This window comes from Lontra canadensis, unplaced genomic scaffold (assembly GCF_010015895.1).
Source record: "Lontra canadensis isolate GAN:19392208 unplaced genomic scaffold, GSC_riverotter_1.0 scaffold1, whole genome shotgun sequence".
Classification (NCBI taxonomy): Eukaryota; Metazoa; Chordata; class Mammalia; order Carnivora; family Mustelidae; genus Lontra; species Lontra canadensis.
Window position 1 is genome coordinate 7,013,100 of NW_022630995.1, and position 17,665 is coordinate 7,030,764.

The following is a 17,665-nucleotide window of genomic DNA, read 5'->3' on the forward strand; positions in this document are numbered from 1 at the left end:
GTAAACGGAGCATAATCAGAATGACAGCCTAATAATCCTAATTTAATATTTGTTTTGATAACCAATAGTCCTATTTATTTTTATTCAGATATACACAAAGGAGACCAAAAAAAGAAGCACTGGGAATAGGAGTGACTAGGAAAGAAATAAGTGAGATGAGGCATGTGAAACTGAAAAACCACTGAAAAGTAAAAAGGGAAAAAAGGAAGGTGGCATAAAACTAGCATGCTGAAGGTGCGTTTACAGCTTAAAGACACTGACATAATGTAGTCTGCCATATTTCCTCACCATTCCCAATAGAAACCCCTATTTTTTTTAAAGTATTCAGTAACTACTTAACTGACCTGCAAAAATGGAGAAAAGGATGACAGTTCAAAAAATCTAATTCGACCATTCATTTATTCAATAAATACTTACCAAGCATCTAATACCAACATATTTGATCATATAATTGTCTTCATGAAGCTTAAAACATAGTTACAGGTTCCCTGGAGAGAACTTCCCCAACCATGACTATTTACTATAGAACTAAAATAATTCATGTTAACCAATAATCAATTCATTTACATTGTTTTAATGGAACAAAAAAAATTAGTGTTTTAGAACACTAAAAGAACCAGAAATTTATCTTAAATTGAACTCTACAGCTCAGAAGATTTTTAAAGAAAAGCAAAGGTCAGTTTTATCTTCAGATGACCTAAATTATCATGATCTAAAAAGAATGTAGGAACATTATGAAGTCAAACACCAGTCTCTTTGCAAAATAAATCCAATGAATCTAACACACTCTATTTCCATTACAATTAACAATAAGTCAGCCAAGGTAATATGCTGCCTCATTTATTCTCCATGTTTTCTCTAAGAAATGAACAATGCTTTCCAAAAATACATTCTTTCCAAGCAAGGCATCATTACGAAACTTGTCTACCAACTAACCTAACACAAATGCTAGCATCTCAAAGTCTTAACATCATAAATGTTTTCAAGTTAAAGGTAACTTTTTGTACAAAAATGTGGATAGCATTTCTGCCTGAGGTATAAAAATATAAGCAGGCCTTTTCTAGGATCTCCACACAAACCAAACCAAACCAAAACAAAAAAAAAACAGTATAAACAACAGAAGGTAAATGTGTAAAAAGAGAAAAATGGTACTTCCTATCAGCAAATTTACCGAATTCTTCTCTTCTAAAAGATAATCAGATTCAAGAGTGATTATAACTAATTCTCAAACCATAAAGCACTGGACTTAATTTACCTTTTAGGTATTTAAATGGGTTACTTCAAAAACTACATAAAACAGATGCTAATGAAAGAGTTCTTAAGGGATGCCTGGGTGGCTCAGTCGGTTAAGCCACTGCCTTCAGCTCAGGTCATGATCCCCAAGTCCTGGGATCGAGTCCCACATCGGGCTCCTTGCTCGGCGGGGAGCCTGCTTTGCTCTCCGCCTCCGCCTGCTTGTGCGTGCTCTCTCTCTCTCTGACAAATAAATAAATAAAATCCTTAAAAAAAAAAAAAAAGACTTCTTAAACGTAGCATTCCTTTAAAAAATACATTCTCTAGGATGTTTTCCCAAGATACGTTCTTCAGAACACAGATCTATACGGTTTCCTGAGGAAAAAAGGGATCTGGTCAAAAAAAATTGGCAAGGGGTGCCTGGGTGGCTCAGTGGGTTAAGCCTCTGCCTTCGGCTCAGGTCATGATCCCAGGGTGTTGGGATCGGGCCCCACATCGGGCTCTCTGCTCAGCAGGGAGCCTGCTTCTCTCTCTCTCTCTCTGCCTGCCTCTGCCTGAGATCTCTGTCTGTCATATAAAAAAAAAATTGGCAAACACAACTTATTTTATATCTCCATCTTGAAAATATCTGTGAACTGCTTAATAAACCTTGAATAAATATTAAGATTTTGTTTTGTTTTTGATCATCACCCAGCACATTTCTTTGGCAACCAATTTAAATACATCCGTTCACGTTTTTGGGAACACACATTGGTACCAGTAGGGTGCATAATATTTAAATGACTCTAGTTTTTTAAAATTGCCCTTAATAATCTACATGAGCAGGGAGCCTGCTTCCCCCTCTCTCTCTGCCTTCCTCTCTGCCTACTTGTAATCTCTGTCAAATAAATAAATAAAATCTTTAAAAAATAATAGTAATCTACAATAACCTTCAGAAAAGCCATATAGTTTTAAAAAGAAAATGAGACATCCTTCGTTGGATATAGAAGTGATCAAAACACCAATCATTGTTATGGTTTTCTCTGACACTGTCACTGCCAAACAGCCAAGAGAGAAAACACATTCCAGTTATGACACTGACCTGGTTATTAATGTAGAATATGAAACTTGAACCCAAATAGGAGTTTCAGACTATACATTTATAGTAACGTGGTATAAAATGCTTGATCAAACCAAAACTATGTCTAAATTTAAGCACACATTCCTTAATAACAATTTTATAATAAGAAAGTACAGCTGTCTCTTTATTGTTAGCCTTTTTGCTTTCTAAGCCAGCTATGATCAAAGTCTGATTTAAAAAGTGATGACTTTGAGGCACCTGGCTGGCTCAGTCAGTACAGTATGTGGCTCCTAATCTTGGTGTTGTGAGTTCAAGCCCCATGAAGGGCCTGGAGCTTACTTTAAAAAATAATAATAAAGGGGCTCCTGGTGGCTCAGTCCATTAAGCAGCTGCCTTCGGCTCAGGTCATGATCCCAGAGTCCTGAGATCGCCCCGAGTCAGGCTCCCTACTCAGTGGGGAGCCTACTTCTCTCTCTCCCTCTGCTGCTCGCTCTGCCTACTTGTGCTCTATCAAATAAATACATATAATCTTTAAAAAATAACAATAATAATAGTATAAAAAATAAAAAGAGATGACTTATGAATACAGTAATTCCACACACTTTTTCAGGACTTAAGCAACTCTCATGCCTTGGGATACAGCTTAAGAAAAGAAACCCTCGCCATGATTTACCATCAAATGTTGTTAACACTTGGGATTTTTTTTTTTAAAGATTTTATTTATTTATTTGAGAGATAATGAGATAATGAAAGAGGGAAGTGAGCAGCAAAGGGAGAAGTAGACTCTCCACTGAGCAGGGAACCCAATGAGGGGCTTGATCCCGGGACTCCAGGATGATGACCTGAGCCGAAGACAGTCTTTTAAACGAGCCACCCACACACCCCAACACATGAAATTTTCAAGACACTAGGTTTTAAAAAGAAGTTATTAGGGGCATCTGGGTGGCTCAGTCAGTTAAGCGGCCGCCTTGGTCTCAAGTCATGATCTCAGGGTCCTAGGATGGAGCCCCATGCCAGGCTCTCTGCTCAGCAAGGAGTCTGCTTCTCCCTCCCCCTCTGCCTGCTTGTGTTCTCTCTGTCAAATAAATAAATAAAATCTAAAAAAAAGTTATTAGTTGAAAGGTAGATGGAAAATTAAATATGTATGAGCATTCAAAAAAATAAGTAGGAGTTTTAGTATAATTAGTGTTTATTTGCACCCAGCAAAGTATGTCCAGACTAAAGAAGCTCCAATCATCAGAAATCAGTGCCTTTAAGGCAAAAAGGAGAAATCAAATTTAAAAGTATTTGACTCTAAGTGGCACCTGGCTGCCTCAGTTGGAAAAGCATGCGAACTCTTGATCTCAAGGTCATGGGTTCAAGCCCCACAATGGGTGTAGACATTACTTAAATAAAAATATTTTTTTAAAAGTATTTGACTCTTAGGGGTGCCTGGGTGGCTCAGTGAGTTAAAGTCTCTACCTTCCGCTCAGGTCATGATCCCAGGGTCCTGGGATCGAGCCACGCATCGGACTCTCTGCTCAGCAGGGAGCCTGCTTCCTCCTCTCTCTCTGCCTGCCTCTCTGCCTACTTGTGATCTCGCTCTGTCAAATAAGTAAATAAAAATCTTTAGAAAAAAAAAATAAATAAAATATATATATTTTACAAATAAATATTATAATTTTTATAATTATAAATAAATATTATATATTTAAAATAAAATAAAAAAAATAAACCAGAAATTATTAAAAAAAGTATTTGACTCTAAAATATGCAGAGTTTAATGAGGATGAAATTCTAGACTTAAAATATTTAAAATTTTATAGAATTATTCATTATCATATAAGTATAACAATCCAAAGTTACTCTTAACTGACAGTATGAAAAGTTAGGTTATATAAAATCATTAACAGGGGCACCTGGCTGGCTCAGTCAGTAAAGCTTGTTAACTACTGATCTTGGGGTGGTAAGCTTGAGCCCCATGATGGATGTAGAGATTACTTAAAAATGAAATCTTTTAAAAAAAGATCAATAATGTGACTCTAATACATCCAGGAGATATTTAAGTTCACTAAGTGAAAAGAGGAAAACATGGGGCGCCTGGGTGGCTCAGTGGGTTGGGCCTCTGCCTTTGGCTCGGGTCATGATCTCAGGGTCCTGGGATCGAGCCCTGCGTTGGGCTCCTTGCTCGGTAGGGAGCCTGCTTCCTCCTCTCTCTCTGCCTGCCTCTCTGCCTGCTTGTGATCTCTCTGTCAACTAAATAAATAAAATCTTTGAAAAAAAAAAAAAAAGAAAAGAAAAGAGGAAAACAGGGCAATCCTCTCGGGTCCCCTCCCTCTTGGAGAGCTTTGTATTATCACCCAATATCGCTCAATAACGTTTGCTTTGCTGCCCGCCAAAAAAAAAGAAAGAAAAGGAAAACAGGAAAGCAATAAAAGCACAGTAATTTTGAAAAATCCCTTAAGTAAAAAGTTTGACAAAATGGGGCGCCTGGGTGGCTCAGTGGGTTAAGCCACTGCCTTCGGCTCAGGTAATGGGATCTCAGGGTCCTGGGATCGAGCCCCGCATTGGGCTCTCTGCTCAGCAGGGAGCCTGCTTCCTCCTCTCTCTCTCTGCCTGCCTCTCTGCCTACTTGTGATCTCTGTCAAATAAATAAATAAATATCTTTAAAAAAAAAAGTTTGACAAAATGGACATCAATCGTTCTAGAACTTTGATTCCTACAGTCTTTAAAAAGATTTGGTCTAGGGGCACCTGGGTGGCTCAGTGCAATAAGCCTCTGCCTTTGGCTCCAGTCATGATCTCAGGGTCCTGGGATTGAGCCCTGAGCTGGGATCGAGCCCTGAGCCGGGCTCTCTGCTCAGCGGGGAGCCTGCCTCTCTGCCTACTTGTGATCTCTGTCTGTCAAATAAATAAAATCTTTAAAAAAAAACATGTATTGGTCTAGCACCTAGTAATTTGTAAGCTGCTATGATTATAGATCTGGGATTTCATTCATATAACACTATAATTCATTCTTTTACTGAAGATTTATTTTTTTTAGAGCCAGAGAGCCCGAGAGTGAGCAAGCACAAGTGGGGGGAGAGGCAGAGGACGAAGGAGAGGGAGAGGATCTCAAACAGACTGCTCACTGAGCCTGGAACCCAACACGGGGCTTCATCTCATGACCCAAAGATCACGACCTGAGCTGAAATCAAGAGTCGGACAATTAACTGATTGAGCTACCCAGCCACCCCTATAATTCATTCAACAAATACTTATTGAATATCTACTACTATGGAAAAACAAAGACTGAAATATTTTAAAACTCTTCCCTAAAGACATTTAAAAGTCTAGAAGAGATGGGGTGCCTGGGTGGCTTAGTGGGTTAAAGCCTCTGCCTTCAACTCAGGTCATGATCCCAGGGTCCTGGGATCGAGCCCCACATCAAGCTCCCTGCTGAGTGGGGAGGCTGCTACACCCTCTCTCTCTGCCTGTCTCTCTGCCTACTTGTGATCTCTGTCTGTCAAATAAATAAATAAAATCTTGGGGGGAAAAAAAGTCTAGAAGAAATGATACAAATAGTAGAAAGCATAAGAAATGTACCATCTAGTTAAAATGTGAAGATTGCTCAGAGGAGACAGAAATTATCTGCAATTTGGTGGGGGTAAACAATAAGCGTGGATTTAAAGGACAGTGATGGGTACCTGCGTGGCTCAGTTGGTTAAGCATCTGACTCTCGATTTTGGCTCAGGTCACAACCTCAGTGTCCTGAGATGGAGCCAACATCAGGTTCTGCGCTGGTCATGGAGCCTGCTTAGCATTATCTGTCTCTCTCTCTCCGTCTGCCTCTGCCCACCCCCCACCCCCACCACCAGGCACAGGCTTGTGCTCTCTCTCTTAAAAAAAAAAATTTTTAAAAGACAGGTAGACTTTAGGGGTGTCTGTCTGAATGACTCAGCTGCTAAAGCAAGCAACTCCATCTCAGGGTTGTAAGCTCAAACCCCATGTTCAGTGTATAGATCAAGTAAAATTTTTTTAAAAGATTTTATTTATTTATTTGACAGACATAGATCACAAGTAGGCAGAGAGGCAGGCAGAGAGAGAGAGGGGGAAGCAGGCTCCCCGCCGAGCAGAGAGCCTGATGCGGGGCCCGATCCCAGGACCCTGGGATCATGATCTGAGCCGAAGGCAGAGGCTTTAACTCCCTGAGCCACCCAGGCATCCCAAATCATGTAAAATTTTTAAAAATCTTTAACCAAAAATAAATAAATAAAGTAAAATAAAGGACAGGCAGACCTTAGACAAAGAGGCTTTCTGCTGAAGAAAAGCACAAAAGATGGAAAGTCACAATGAAAATAATTTAATTTTACAGAAATGGAAAAAATTGCAAAATAGTAAACAATAATGTGTAGTTGGGAGGTTCCCAATTCTGGCAACTTAAATATCCAGACCAGATCAAATCACCAATTAAAACATCTAAAATTGTACCACTCATTCTACTGCTGCTCTACAAATACTTTAAAATTAGTGACCCATGACCCCTTTTACCCGTTATATTTCCTAATGGAATGAGATGATGAAACAAATTTTATTCACACTGTAAACTGGAGCAAACTTTTAGTTCTCTTCATAAGACAAATTACTTTTCCAATTTTGAGTATACATGCTCAAAGTTAGGCAAGAACAAGAACCTTCATTTTCCTTCCAATTTATATAAACAACATACACAAGTGATACTCGAGCTTCATCTTGACATCACAGTGCAAAAATTAAGTTGTTCCATTCACTATGGAAGATCAGTGTTCTAGTCTCAGTTCTTTAATACTGTGCAAGCTGCTTTAGTGATCTGTGCTTCAGTTTCTTAACTTGTAAAATGAAGTGGTTCAACCTGGATGATCAGCAAAGGACCTTCTAACTTCAAAATCCTATACTTGATGCTACACCATCTTTCCCACAGAAGTCATTGTGATAAGGCCAACTATTAAAAAAAAGGGGGGGGTCTTCCTCCAAAAACATGTAATAAAAAACTACCCTTTATTGAGCACATACTAAATGCCAGGCTCTATTTCTTTCTTTCTTTTTTTTTTTTTAAGATTTTATTTGAGAGAGACAGAGAGCTAGCTAGAGAGCATGAGCATGGTGGAGGGGCAGAGAGGGAGGAAGAAGCAGACTCCCCACTGAGCAGGGAGCCCAGAGCAGGGGGCTAGATGCAAGGACCCTGGGATCATGACCTGAGCCAAAGAGACGCTTAACCGACTGAGCCACCCAGGCACCCCGCCAGGCTCTATTTTTTATTTCACTTAATCCTCATTTATAACCATAAAAGCAGGTGGTTCCCCTACTTTACTCACAAGGTGTTATCCATCTCTTGACTGGTCCAATCAAATTAGGGGTGAAAGACAAGGATTCAAATCAGGTCTAAATCCAAACCAAGCTCCATAAACCATACCTGCTGCCTCAAACAAAAAAATATCAGAAATAGGGGGGCGCTGGATGGCTCAGTCGTTAAGTGTCTGCTTTCGGCTCAGGGCACGATCCAAGGATCGGGCCCCAAGTAGGGCTCCCTGCTTGGTGGGAAGCCTGCTTCTCCCTCTCCCACTCCCTCTCCTTGTATTCCCTCTCTCACTGTGTCTCTCCCTGCCAAATAAGTGAATAAAATCTTTAAAAATATATATATCAGAAACAAAACAAAACCTGAAGACGTACGCTGTGACTTTGGTAATCTGGAGAGAGTATGGTATTAGAATAGGTCAGTTTGAGTGCCTTGTAACCATGTGGGAGCAGAGAGAAGGCAAACATGGGGAGAGTGTGTGTGTGTGTGTGCGTGCCCCCCCCCACACGCACGCGCGGGTGAAGTCTCCTAATTTTCAAATGGAGGAAAACAGATTCACCAGCTTTCAACTTTTGCTTTAAACAGTTCTAATCCAGGTCTGAGAGGTTAATTTTAATATTACCTAAATTTCCAAAATTCCCAGATAAGTATTAAAATATGGGCATCAGCAAGAAAACTTCCTCGAAGAAGGCAAACCATGGTTGAATCCTGACCCTACTACTAACAGTGCGACGTTGGTCAAGTTACTTCGTCTCTCGAAACCTCATTTCTTCATTTGTAAAGTGAAGATACTATCACCCATCTTGTAAGGTGGTTAGATTAATGGAGAATACAGATTATAGAGAGCTCAGCATAGCACCTTCCTCAAGGTAAGAGCTTGACAAACAAAAGGTATTATTATCCTTCCAGATCCGGGTAACACAGAACATAGGGCCTATGTTCATAGACATCCCAATTATGTCTATGAATACGACACAAAGTTTACCTTTAAAATGTCATACTTTGTCGCTTTTCTGTAGATCTAAAATTATTCTCGGGGTGCCTGAGTGTCTCAGTCGTTAAGCCTCTGCCAAGCGTGGCCTCAGGTCCTGATCCCAGGATTGTGGGATCGAGACCAGCACTGGGCTCCCGGCTCAGGGGAGGAACTACTTCTCCCTCTCCCACCCACCCTGCTTGTGTTCCCTCTCTCGCTGTCTCTCCCTCTCTGTCAAATAAATAACTAAAATCTTAAAAATTATTCTCAAATAGTTTATTTTTAAAATGCCGCACACACTAATTTCTAATAGAAACTAACCAAACTTCAAAGTAAGTTTATCCTAAACCTAACGTTGAACCAACGATCAAACAGCTTTCAATGGCTAACAAGTTTTTAAAGTGACGCTGCAAATCATGTTTGCACCGAGGGTTCAGACTTCTGAATGGGGTGAGCGTAAGGGAAAGCCACGGAGGTGTCCCAGAGCGGTGTGAGCACGAAGTACCCCTACACGTTCAAGCGAGCATTTCCCAAAAGGCACAGAGTTGGAGGAGCCCGAAAAACGAGGTCTGAACTAGTAACACCTGCCAGAACGACCTTCCTGCAGTTGAAGGGGCAGGAGCAGGTGGCTCTGTGCCCCCAAACTATCTTTTTATTCTCAGCCACATGCTCGGGTCAACAGCTGGGTTTTAAACCTCGCAGTCCCCCCATGCCCCATTCCAGGCTGCGACGGAGGCAGCAGCACTTCAGGTTCCTCTCGAGACAGGCGAAGGAGGCAAGGGCCCGCAGCCCCCGGGGGCACAGGGGACAGGTCGAGTCACCTGTGCGCTGGATCGAGCCATTCCCGGGCGGCACCGGCTGAGGACCACCCCCCACGCCGGGCCTGCGGAGCTTTGGGGCGCGGCTCCTGTCAGCCCGGCCGAAACGCCGCGGTGGGGGCTACGCGGGGGGCGTAAGGGAATAACTCCGGGGTTTCAGCAGAGAAAGGGAGGCAAAGGGAGAGGCGGCATGTGGACCCCCAGCCCACGGCGGGGCGCGGGAAGTCACCTCCAGGCCCCCGAATCCTCCGTCCCGTTCCTGCCCGAACCCTTCCCAAGTCCCGGACCCATCGCGCTCCTCTCACCGTCTCGGCTTCTGTGTGCTGGGGTCCGGCGCTCTGACCCCCCATTACCCCGCGGAGGAAATTCATCTTGTCGCTCAGCCACCGGCTCTACCGGCCCCTTCGGGAAAGAAAAGGTAACTTTCCCTGCCTTCGGCCGGGCCTGGCCCCCAAGCCCGCACCCTGCACTCCCCAGCCGCGGCCACCAACGCCTCCTACTCGGCGGCCGCTCCAGCCCCCTAAGCCCGGAAACAGCCGCCACCACTAGTGAAGATGCGCATGCGCGGAGACGTGGCATTACGTGGCGGCTCGAAGGGCGAAGGCAAAGGGGAAAAGTAGGCGAGCGGAGGCCGGTAGCCTGTACCCGCCCAAGTCCCGCCCACTGCGCTGGCCCCTCCTCCCTCGGCAGGGACACGCCTCCTGCTCCCGCCCTCCGCGGGTAGCTACCGCTGGCCGCAATCACCCACGTGGTCGAAGCCCGGCCCTGCCGGCTGGAGAGAATCCCGGTAGTGTACGTGTTTTGGCTTGCGGGGTGTTTAATTGTCGCCGGAGGGGACTTACTGTCAGCTGTCGAGTCTGGGGTCGTATTTTGTGGAGTCGAAAGTGAAATTTTACTTCGGCCGACGTGACAGGTAAGGGGTCCCGGCCCCTGGGAGGGTTCCTTCGGGTTTGCGGTTTAGGAGTAGGAGCCTTGGGGCCTTCGGATCCTTGTAAATTACATTTCTTCACAGGGCTTTGTTTGGTGGTAAAAAGAGTGGTAGAGCCCCCTCATTCCACGGCCACCGGAGGGCGCGTTTCTCGGCGCTTGCTCTCCAAACCTGTTACAAAAGGAATTCCTAGATCCTAACGCCAGGTACGCCGCTGTTTTCAAGTGGTGTGAGGTGGTCGAACCCTGCATTTAGTTTGAGAAAAAAGGCACGGATCTGCGGTGTCAGTTGGGCAGCTAGTAGCATCCTAATTTGTTATTAACTCTCAACCCCTGCATTTTCAGTGCTTTTTCTTTTTAAACGTGAAAAATGTCATTTTTCTCAAAATGGAATGCCCTGTTCCTTTCGAAATGAGATTCCCCAGGTAGGTACACATGCTTCTGGAGTAGTCTTGTCGATTTCTTGAGCCTGAAAAGCGCAGGGTCGAGTTAGCTTACTGATTCATACACCTCTGCACTTGGATCCCTGCAGGTCTCAAATTCGTCGTTTAAAATTGAACTCATCATTTCCCCCAGGCTCCACTGAAGGAAAAAAAAAAGATAGACAGACATCAATATGCTTCTTTGTGCCTTGCCACCCTCAGCAGTACCACTAGCCAAATAATTGCCTAAGCTAGGAAGACACTGGGAGGAATCTTATGTTCTGGATTTTCACCCCCACATGCCCAGTATTCGAGTCCTTTCATTTCTATTTCTAGAATATTTCTCGAACAAGTCCTATGTTCTTCATCCTCTCTGCCTCTGACATAGTTTATGTTCTCATTATTTTTCACCAAGATTATAGCAGTAGCTTCCTAACCAGTTTGTCTGCATTCAAGCCCTGGCTTCTGTCCAGTCCAGTCACCCTTCCATGGGTCTAACAATGACAAAACATCTGTCCATGTTGATACTCTTCTTAAAATCCTCCGGTGGTTGTCCATCTGCTCCATAATAAAACCCAGTCTCTGTAGCTTGCTGTACAGGCCTGTTACGTTCTGGCTTCTATCTTTCCAGCTGATGCCTCCCCCACATACTCTGGAATTAGGCCTGGATATGCCCTTCCCCTCCCACTTCCTCATCCAGGAAACTCCTACTGGTTCCTTAAGACTTAACTCTGGCATCATCTGAAAGCTTTCCCCGAAATCCGGATACATATGTCTATGCTAGCACTTGGCCGTGGTTAATATGTGGAAAACACTCAGTAAATGCTTGGGAAGCCAAACTGTTAAGGGCAGGATTATGTTACTCGTTTCTGTATCTCTGTGTGGTTGGCACTATCATAAAAGATGAGACTGATGGGTAAATGAAGCAGACATTGTGGATATGTGAATATTATGCTGAGGAGGAGGGTCCTTTTTTCCTCTGTGGGGTGGAATGGTAGATAACACATATCGTGGAGGTTATGGTGAAAGTTCCTTTCCTACTGCCAAGGTTTTAAGCTTGGGTGACTTGGAGAATGGTTGGGATCATACTGCCCAAAATACTGTGCACTAAGCATTCATTGTCTTCTGCTTTAAAACTGGACACTTGACATTTGCTTCAGACATTTTCCATGGGTGCATTTTGTTGCAGCCTAAAAAAAGTGACCAATAAATGCTCAGCATTGCTATTACCAAGTAAAGTATGCAAAAAACCTCACTCAGTCCCTAAGCCCCAGCCTTTGGGGAGCCTCTCTTCCCCTTCTTCCTGTGCCTCACTCTACCCCATCATCTGGAGTGGGGCCCATGGATATCTACTGCATGTATTCTTTCATAGTAAAAAAACAGTGCCTTGACATTTTAGCTAAATTCTTTTAAGCACCGACCTTGTCAAAGTGTCCTGCTTTGTTTTAACCTGGTGAGTATTGTAGGTCAGTAACAGCATACAGTGAGTTTTCCCTCCAGTTGACCTGTTTTCTTTCCTAACAGCATCCCCTGGGCTGGAAGGACTATGGGCAGGAGGGATGGACAGTGGGTCCAGAGGAGGTAACGGTCGAGCCCCCATTCTCCCCCCAGCCTCAGAATTTTGCCTCTGTCTTAGTGTCTGGCAAGGGGTGGAGCAGCTCACCACTCCCAGTCTCAAGAGGAAGTAGAGAGGGTACCGTGGCTAATTTGTCCCTCATTTGGGGTCTGAAAGAGGACCACAGACATCATGATTGCAGAACAGCCATGATACGGACTTCTTATTTAAGAGAAAGGGAGTTACATATGAATGTACTTCCACCAATTTCATAGAGAAAAATCAGGGACCTTGTCTTGTTCCTGTCTGTGCCCTTTAATCACCCAGTATAATTTCTTTAATGTGGTAGATGTTCAAGGACTGTTTCTTCAATAAAGGAAGAGAAAACATGAAAAAATTGTGACTACCTGACTTACGCTTCAGACTTCCATAAATCTAAATATTCAGGATAAGAGTGCCACAAATCTTTAAAATACACATAATCAGGGGCGCCTGGGTGGCTCAGTTGGTTAAACGGCTGCCTTCGGTTCAGGGATCAAGCCCCACACCGGGCTCCCTGCACAGTGGAGAGCCTGCTTCTCCCTCCCCCTTGCCTGCCACTCTGCCTACTTATGCTCTCTCTCTCTCTCTCTGTCAAATAAATAAATCTTAAAAAAATAAAATCAGATACACATAATCAAAAATTTTAACTTGGGTGAATAAAAGTGGTTTTTCTTTAAACCAAACCTGATAACAAAGCAACAACAAAAATTAACTGGTGCAAAACTCATGATTTAAATTGCCTCCTTACAATCCCCTACTTCAGTGTCTCTTCAGTGGCCCCCTTTCCCCATCCTAACTTTCTCGTGGCAAACTCAACTAAGCAATGAAACGTAATTGCACAAAATTGTTTTTTGGTTGGGGGGATGGTGGTGTGGTGGAGTATTGTCTATACCTGCTTAGAAAGATGAAATGATAATTTGTACTTGAAATACACCATACACAGGTGTTCAGAGACTAATTACTGCAGAAGCAGTGTCCAAAAACTTTGTTTTGTTTTGCTTTTTTTTAAGCCAACTCTGCACAATGTGGGGCTCGAACTCATGACCCAGAGGTCAAGAGTTGCATACCAGCCAAGGGCCCCCTCAAAGCATTGTTGATACAATTATGCATTACTAGCCATTAACGAAACAACAGAGAGAAAAATAAATTACTAAGGATGAGACAGCTGTCAAAATTCATAACCAGTCAATAATAACAATATTAAACACATAGGTGGTATGCCTTATTTACCAGGCTCTGTCTATCCAAAGTGTTTTACATAAAATACTTCACTTAATCCTCACAGCAACCTCATGAGGTAGGTAGTGACAGTAGCCCCATTTTACAGATGGTGAAGCAGGAAGAGAGTAATTTGCCTGATGTCATATAGCTAGGAAGTGGCAAATGTAGGGCATAAATCCAAGATCTGGCTCCAAAGCCTGCACTCTTCACTGCAAGGCTACCCAGCCTCTTGTACACTAAAGGCAATGATCAAGTCCCTATGTAGTCTGGCCCCCTCTTATCCCCTGACCTCTCCTCCTGCTACATTCCCTCCACTCCCGCCACACTAGCCCGTTGTGTTTCTGAAACTTACTCTCCCCTCCCCCCTGGTTCTTTCCCCGTATTGGGGATGCTGTTCCACCCAGACAGAGGAAGGAATGGCTTGCTCCTTCACCTGTTTAATTCTGCTCAAATGTTACCCAGGTCTCTCCCGACCGTTGTAAGTTGCAGTTTCCTTATACTCTTTCTCCCTCTGCTCTGCTTATTTTTCTCTGTAGCACTTGTCAGTCTGGGACGGTATTCTCCCATCTGTAGTATTTTCCTGCATTTCATCAGATCTAAGACACCATTAAGTACCCCTCAGAGAAAGAAAAAAATTTAGCCCTGCCAGCTGCCACATGCATCTACCGAAAGATACATCCCACTTTCAGGTTTCATAAAACGTGAAAAAAATATTCATTGTAGCACTAATGGAGTACAGTATGTATTTTACATCTTTATCTTGTTGATTGTCTCTATGCTCATTGCCAGCAAGATGTAAGTCCATTTGGGCAGTGATTTTAGTCCTTTCGTGAAATGCTTTATCCTCAGCGCTTAGCACAGTATCTGACATGTACTGAGCACTTGGTAACTCTGGGTGAATGAGTTCCCGAGGCGAGGAAATTCCTGCTTTCAGCCTGGGTGCCTCGGAGCAGAAATTCTGCAGCGTTGCTCAGCATTGTGTGGCAGCCGGACTCCCTCAGCAGAGTCTGCATCGGGGTCCCCAGAAAATGTTATTAACGTGCTCATTTTTTACTTGATGAGTATTTTGTTGGCCTTTAATCACTATCTTAATAGCTCATGTCTACTCACATATGAAGGTAAATGTTCTGTGGGAGAAAGAATTTATATTTTTAGGACTAGATCTCGGCCCACTGGGAGAACCATCTTGACCTCCCAGTGGCCAGCTTACCTTGCTTGCATATTCACACTAATAACTGGTTTTCTTCTCCTCCCTGTTCTCCTTCTCCTCTTCCTCTTCCTCCTTCTCCTTCTCCTTCCCTTCCTCCTCCTTTTTCTAAGACAGGTGATACATTCACATGGTTAAAATAAAAAGCACAGTAGGGCATATAGTAAAAAGTTGCCCTACTGTATTCCTTGGCTACACAGGCAATCAGTGAAAACAGTTCTTGTTTATCTTTCTAGATATTCAAATATCCCTCTTTCTCTTTTTAAAAATAACATAAATTAATGTAGCACATTGTATATGCTGTTCTACATCTTTTTCCCATTTAATATATTTTGGAGATTGTTCCGTGTGGGTACATCCTTCATCCTTATTGGGTCCATGAAGTGCTTTTCAAAATATTTTTTTTTTAATTGTATTTATTTATGAGACAGAGAGAGAGAGAGAGTGTGAGCAGGGGGAGGGGCAGAGGGAGAAGCAGACTCCCTGCCGAGCAGGGAGACTGATGGGGGGTGGGGGGGCTCAGTCCCAGGACTCCGGGGTCATAACCTGAAGGCAGAGGCTTAAGGGACTGAACCACCCAGGCGCCCCTCAAAATATTTTTTCAAAGTCCTAAGAATTCCTTAGGAGAGGAGGATGCAAGAAAGAAGGTTCTGGGCCCCCATCCTGTTCCACTCTATCGATTTCATTTGTTTACATTGCCTATTTCATTTGAACAAAAAGATTGAGAGGCTCAAATTTTGGGCAGCCAAGTCCCTTAGGAGAGGAGAAATGTAGCCAAGGCATGGACTCACAATAGTCAAGCAGCCTCATGTGCTCTGGAGTCTAGGGTTCAAATTCCTGCTCTACCTGTTTAGAAAGGAAGTAAAGGTGGTTGTTAGGATTTTATTAGAGAATATCTTTAACGTGCTTAATACTTAATACCCGAGGGGCCCCTGGGTGGCGCCCTCAGTGGAGCGGCCAGCTCTTGCTTTCAGCTCAGGTAGTGATCTCGGGGTCATGAGATTGAGCCCTGACTTGAGATCTGCTAAAGTTCCTCTCTCCCACTTCCTCTGCTCACCCCCACCCCACCCCTGCACGCACTCACCTGTGCGTACTCTTTCTCTCCAAAATACGTAAATCCTTTTTTTTTTTTTTAAGATTTTATTTATTTTTTGACAGAGAGAGACACAGTGAGAAACAGAATAAAAGCAGGGAGAGTGGGAGAGGGAGAAGCAGACTTCCTGCTGAGCGGGGCGCCTAATGCAGAGCTCAATCCCAGGACCCTGGGATCATGACCTGAGCTGAAGGCAGACCCTTAACTGCTGAGCCATCCAGGCGCCCCTAAAATACATAAATCTTTCAGAAAAAATACTTCAATACCTGAAACATAGTGAGAACTCAGTAAAGATTAGAGTAGAGAGCCAGATCCCAGATCGTCTTTGGTGTACGCTATCATTTTCTTAAAAACTGAACATATAAAGATATTACTCTGTAATTGTGCTTAACTGAAACTATATTGACTGATGTTACTAGAAAGACTGTTAGTTTAGATATGGTTTAATCTGGGGCATCAAGACAATGTCCTCAGGATCTGGGCTTTCTCTATTTCTGGGCTCTGCTCTTTTTTTTCTTTTTTTAAAGATTTTATTCATTTATTTGACAGAGAGAGATCACAAGTAGGCAGAGATGTAGGCAGAGAAAGAGAGAGGAGGAAGCAGGCTCCCCGCTGAGCAGAGAGCCCGATGTGGGACTCGATCCCAGGACCCTGAGATCATGACCTGAGCTAAAGGCAGAGGCCTAACCCACTGAGCCACCCAGGCGCCCCTGGGCTCTGCTCTTTTATCAGTTTTTTTCTCTGGCTCCACACAGGGGCAAGACGGCTGTCAGTCCTATAATCTCCCAGGTCCAAGTTTATCAGGGAAGACTCCTAAGCTCTCTCATGACTCGTGGCATCTGGCTGAGTCATGTGCCCATGTGTTGGGTCAAGTTGTGTAGCCCAGTGTGTGAGATACACTGATTGACCTTGATTCATGTGCCCACCTCCAAAGCCAGCAGTGGGTCCTCAGTTCATCTCAAAGCAGAAGGCATAAGAGCAGGAACAGGGACTTTCTTCAAAGGAATTCTGGAATACCGTGCCAGGGGAAATTTTATGAGGATAGGAAAAACAATAGATGCTCACTATGCCCTAATGGACTTGACTGCTGGCCAATTTTTTTGGAAAAATATTTTTCCAGCAGTGCTACTAGCCTATTGCTAGCCTCAGTTCTGTTGCTCTGTAAAAGGTTCAAAGATCATGTTGCATTATGTAATAAAAGCAATTTCACTTTGCATTGTGTTTCTGTCGACAAGCAAAGCTGTATCTTTACCCTTAAAAAAAAAAAAACCAACAAAACAAAAGTGCAGTCCAGCTGTGTTTCCATTTTTGAGAAAATACCATAAACGGAATTGATTACTTAGGAGACATCTACGTTGGGAAATCCCATTTTCAGTTCCAAAAGGACTTTTTATTAAACTATTTATTGGGGGACGGATTTATCGGATCCAAGCCCCGGTGCTCTTGCCCACCCTGGAGAAGTTGCAGTCACTTCCCTACCACACCCACCATCTCCCCCCAAACCTCTGGCTAGCCGAACAGGCAGGTCTAGAACAGCTAGGATGCGGTTTTTTACTGCCACAGCCCATAGCGAGACCAAATCCTTTGAAGTTCACGATACTAGCTGATGCCAAGATCCCAGGGAAGCTTCAGATGGTTTATTGTGGAGTCACTGCCACCTCCCAGCAATCCAGGATCCCGGAGCAAGTTGCAGCTGACCTAATTCATTTGCCTGAGTCTGCGGCCCAAGTGAGTACATGTGTGGGGACAGGATGCCAGGGGACTCTGTAGGGTGACTCTTCAGATTGGAAAACAGTCTGTGAAGGTAGACTGGGCCTCCAGG

The 17,665-nt window shown here is 43.6% G+C and overlaps 2 protein-coding genes across 6 annotated transcripts in view; one reads left to right on the top strand and one right to left on the bottom strand.

The window, feature by feature from the left end:
• Positions 1-9,939, bottom strand: part of USO1 (USO1 vesicle transport factor) — a 90,342-nt gene extending 80,403 nt beyond the window's left edge. For 3 of the 5 annotated variants that reach the window (XM_032838599.1, XM_032838681.1, XM_032838513.1), the window contains exon 1: positions 9,682-9,938. In XM_032838599.1, coding sequence (XP_032694490.1) covers positions 9,682-9,747 — 66 coding nt within the window. In that variant the 5' untranslated portion in view covers positions 9,748-9,938. Of the gene's footprint in view, positions 1-9,681 lie in introns of all 5 variants that reach the window. The other 2 variants (XM_032838766.1, XM_032838839.1) reach the window with 2 other exon arrangements.
• A 198-nt stretch (positions 9,940-10,137) lies between these two features.
• Positions 10,138-17,665, top strand: part of G3BP2 (G3BP stress granule assembly factor 2) — a 92,635-nt gene continuing 85,107 nt past the window's right edge. The window contains exon 1 of the mRNA XM_032839332.1: positions 10,138-10,289. The gene's annotated coding sequence lies outside the window, so the exon portion shown is untranslated. The remainder of the gene's footprint in view (positions 10,290-17,665) is intronic.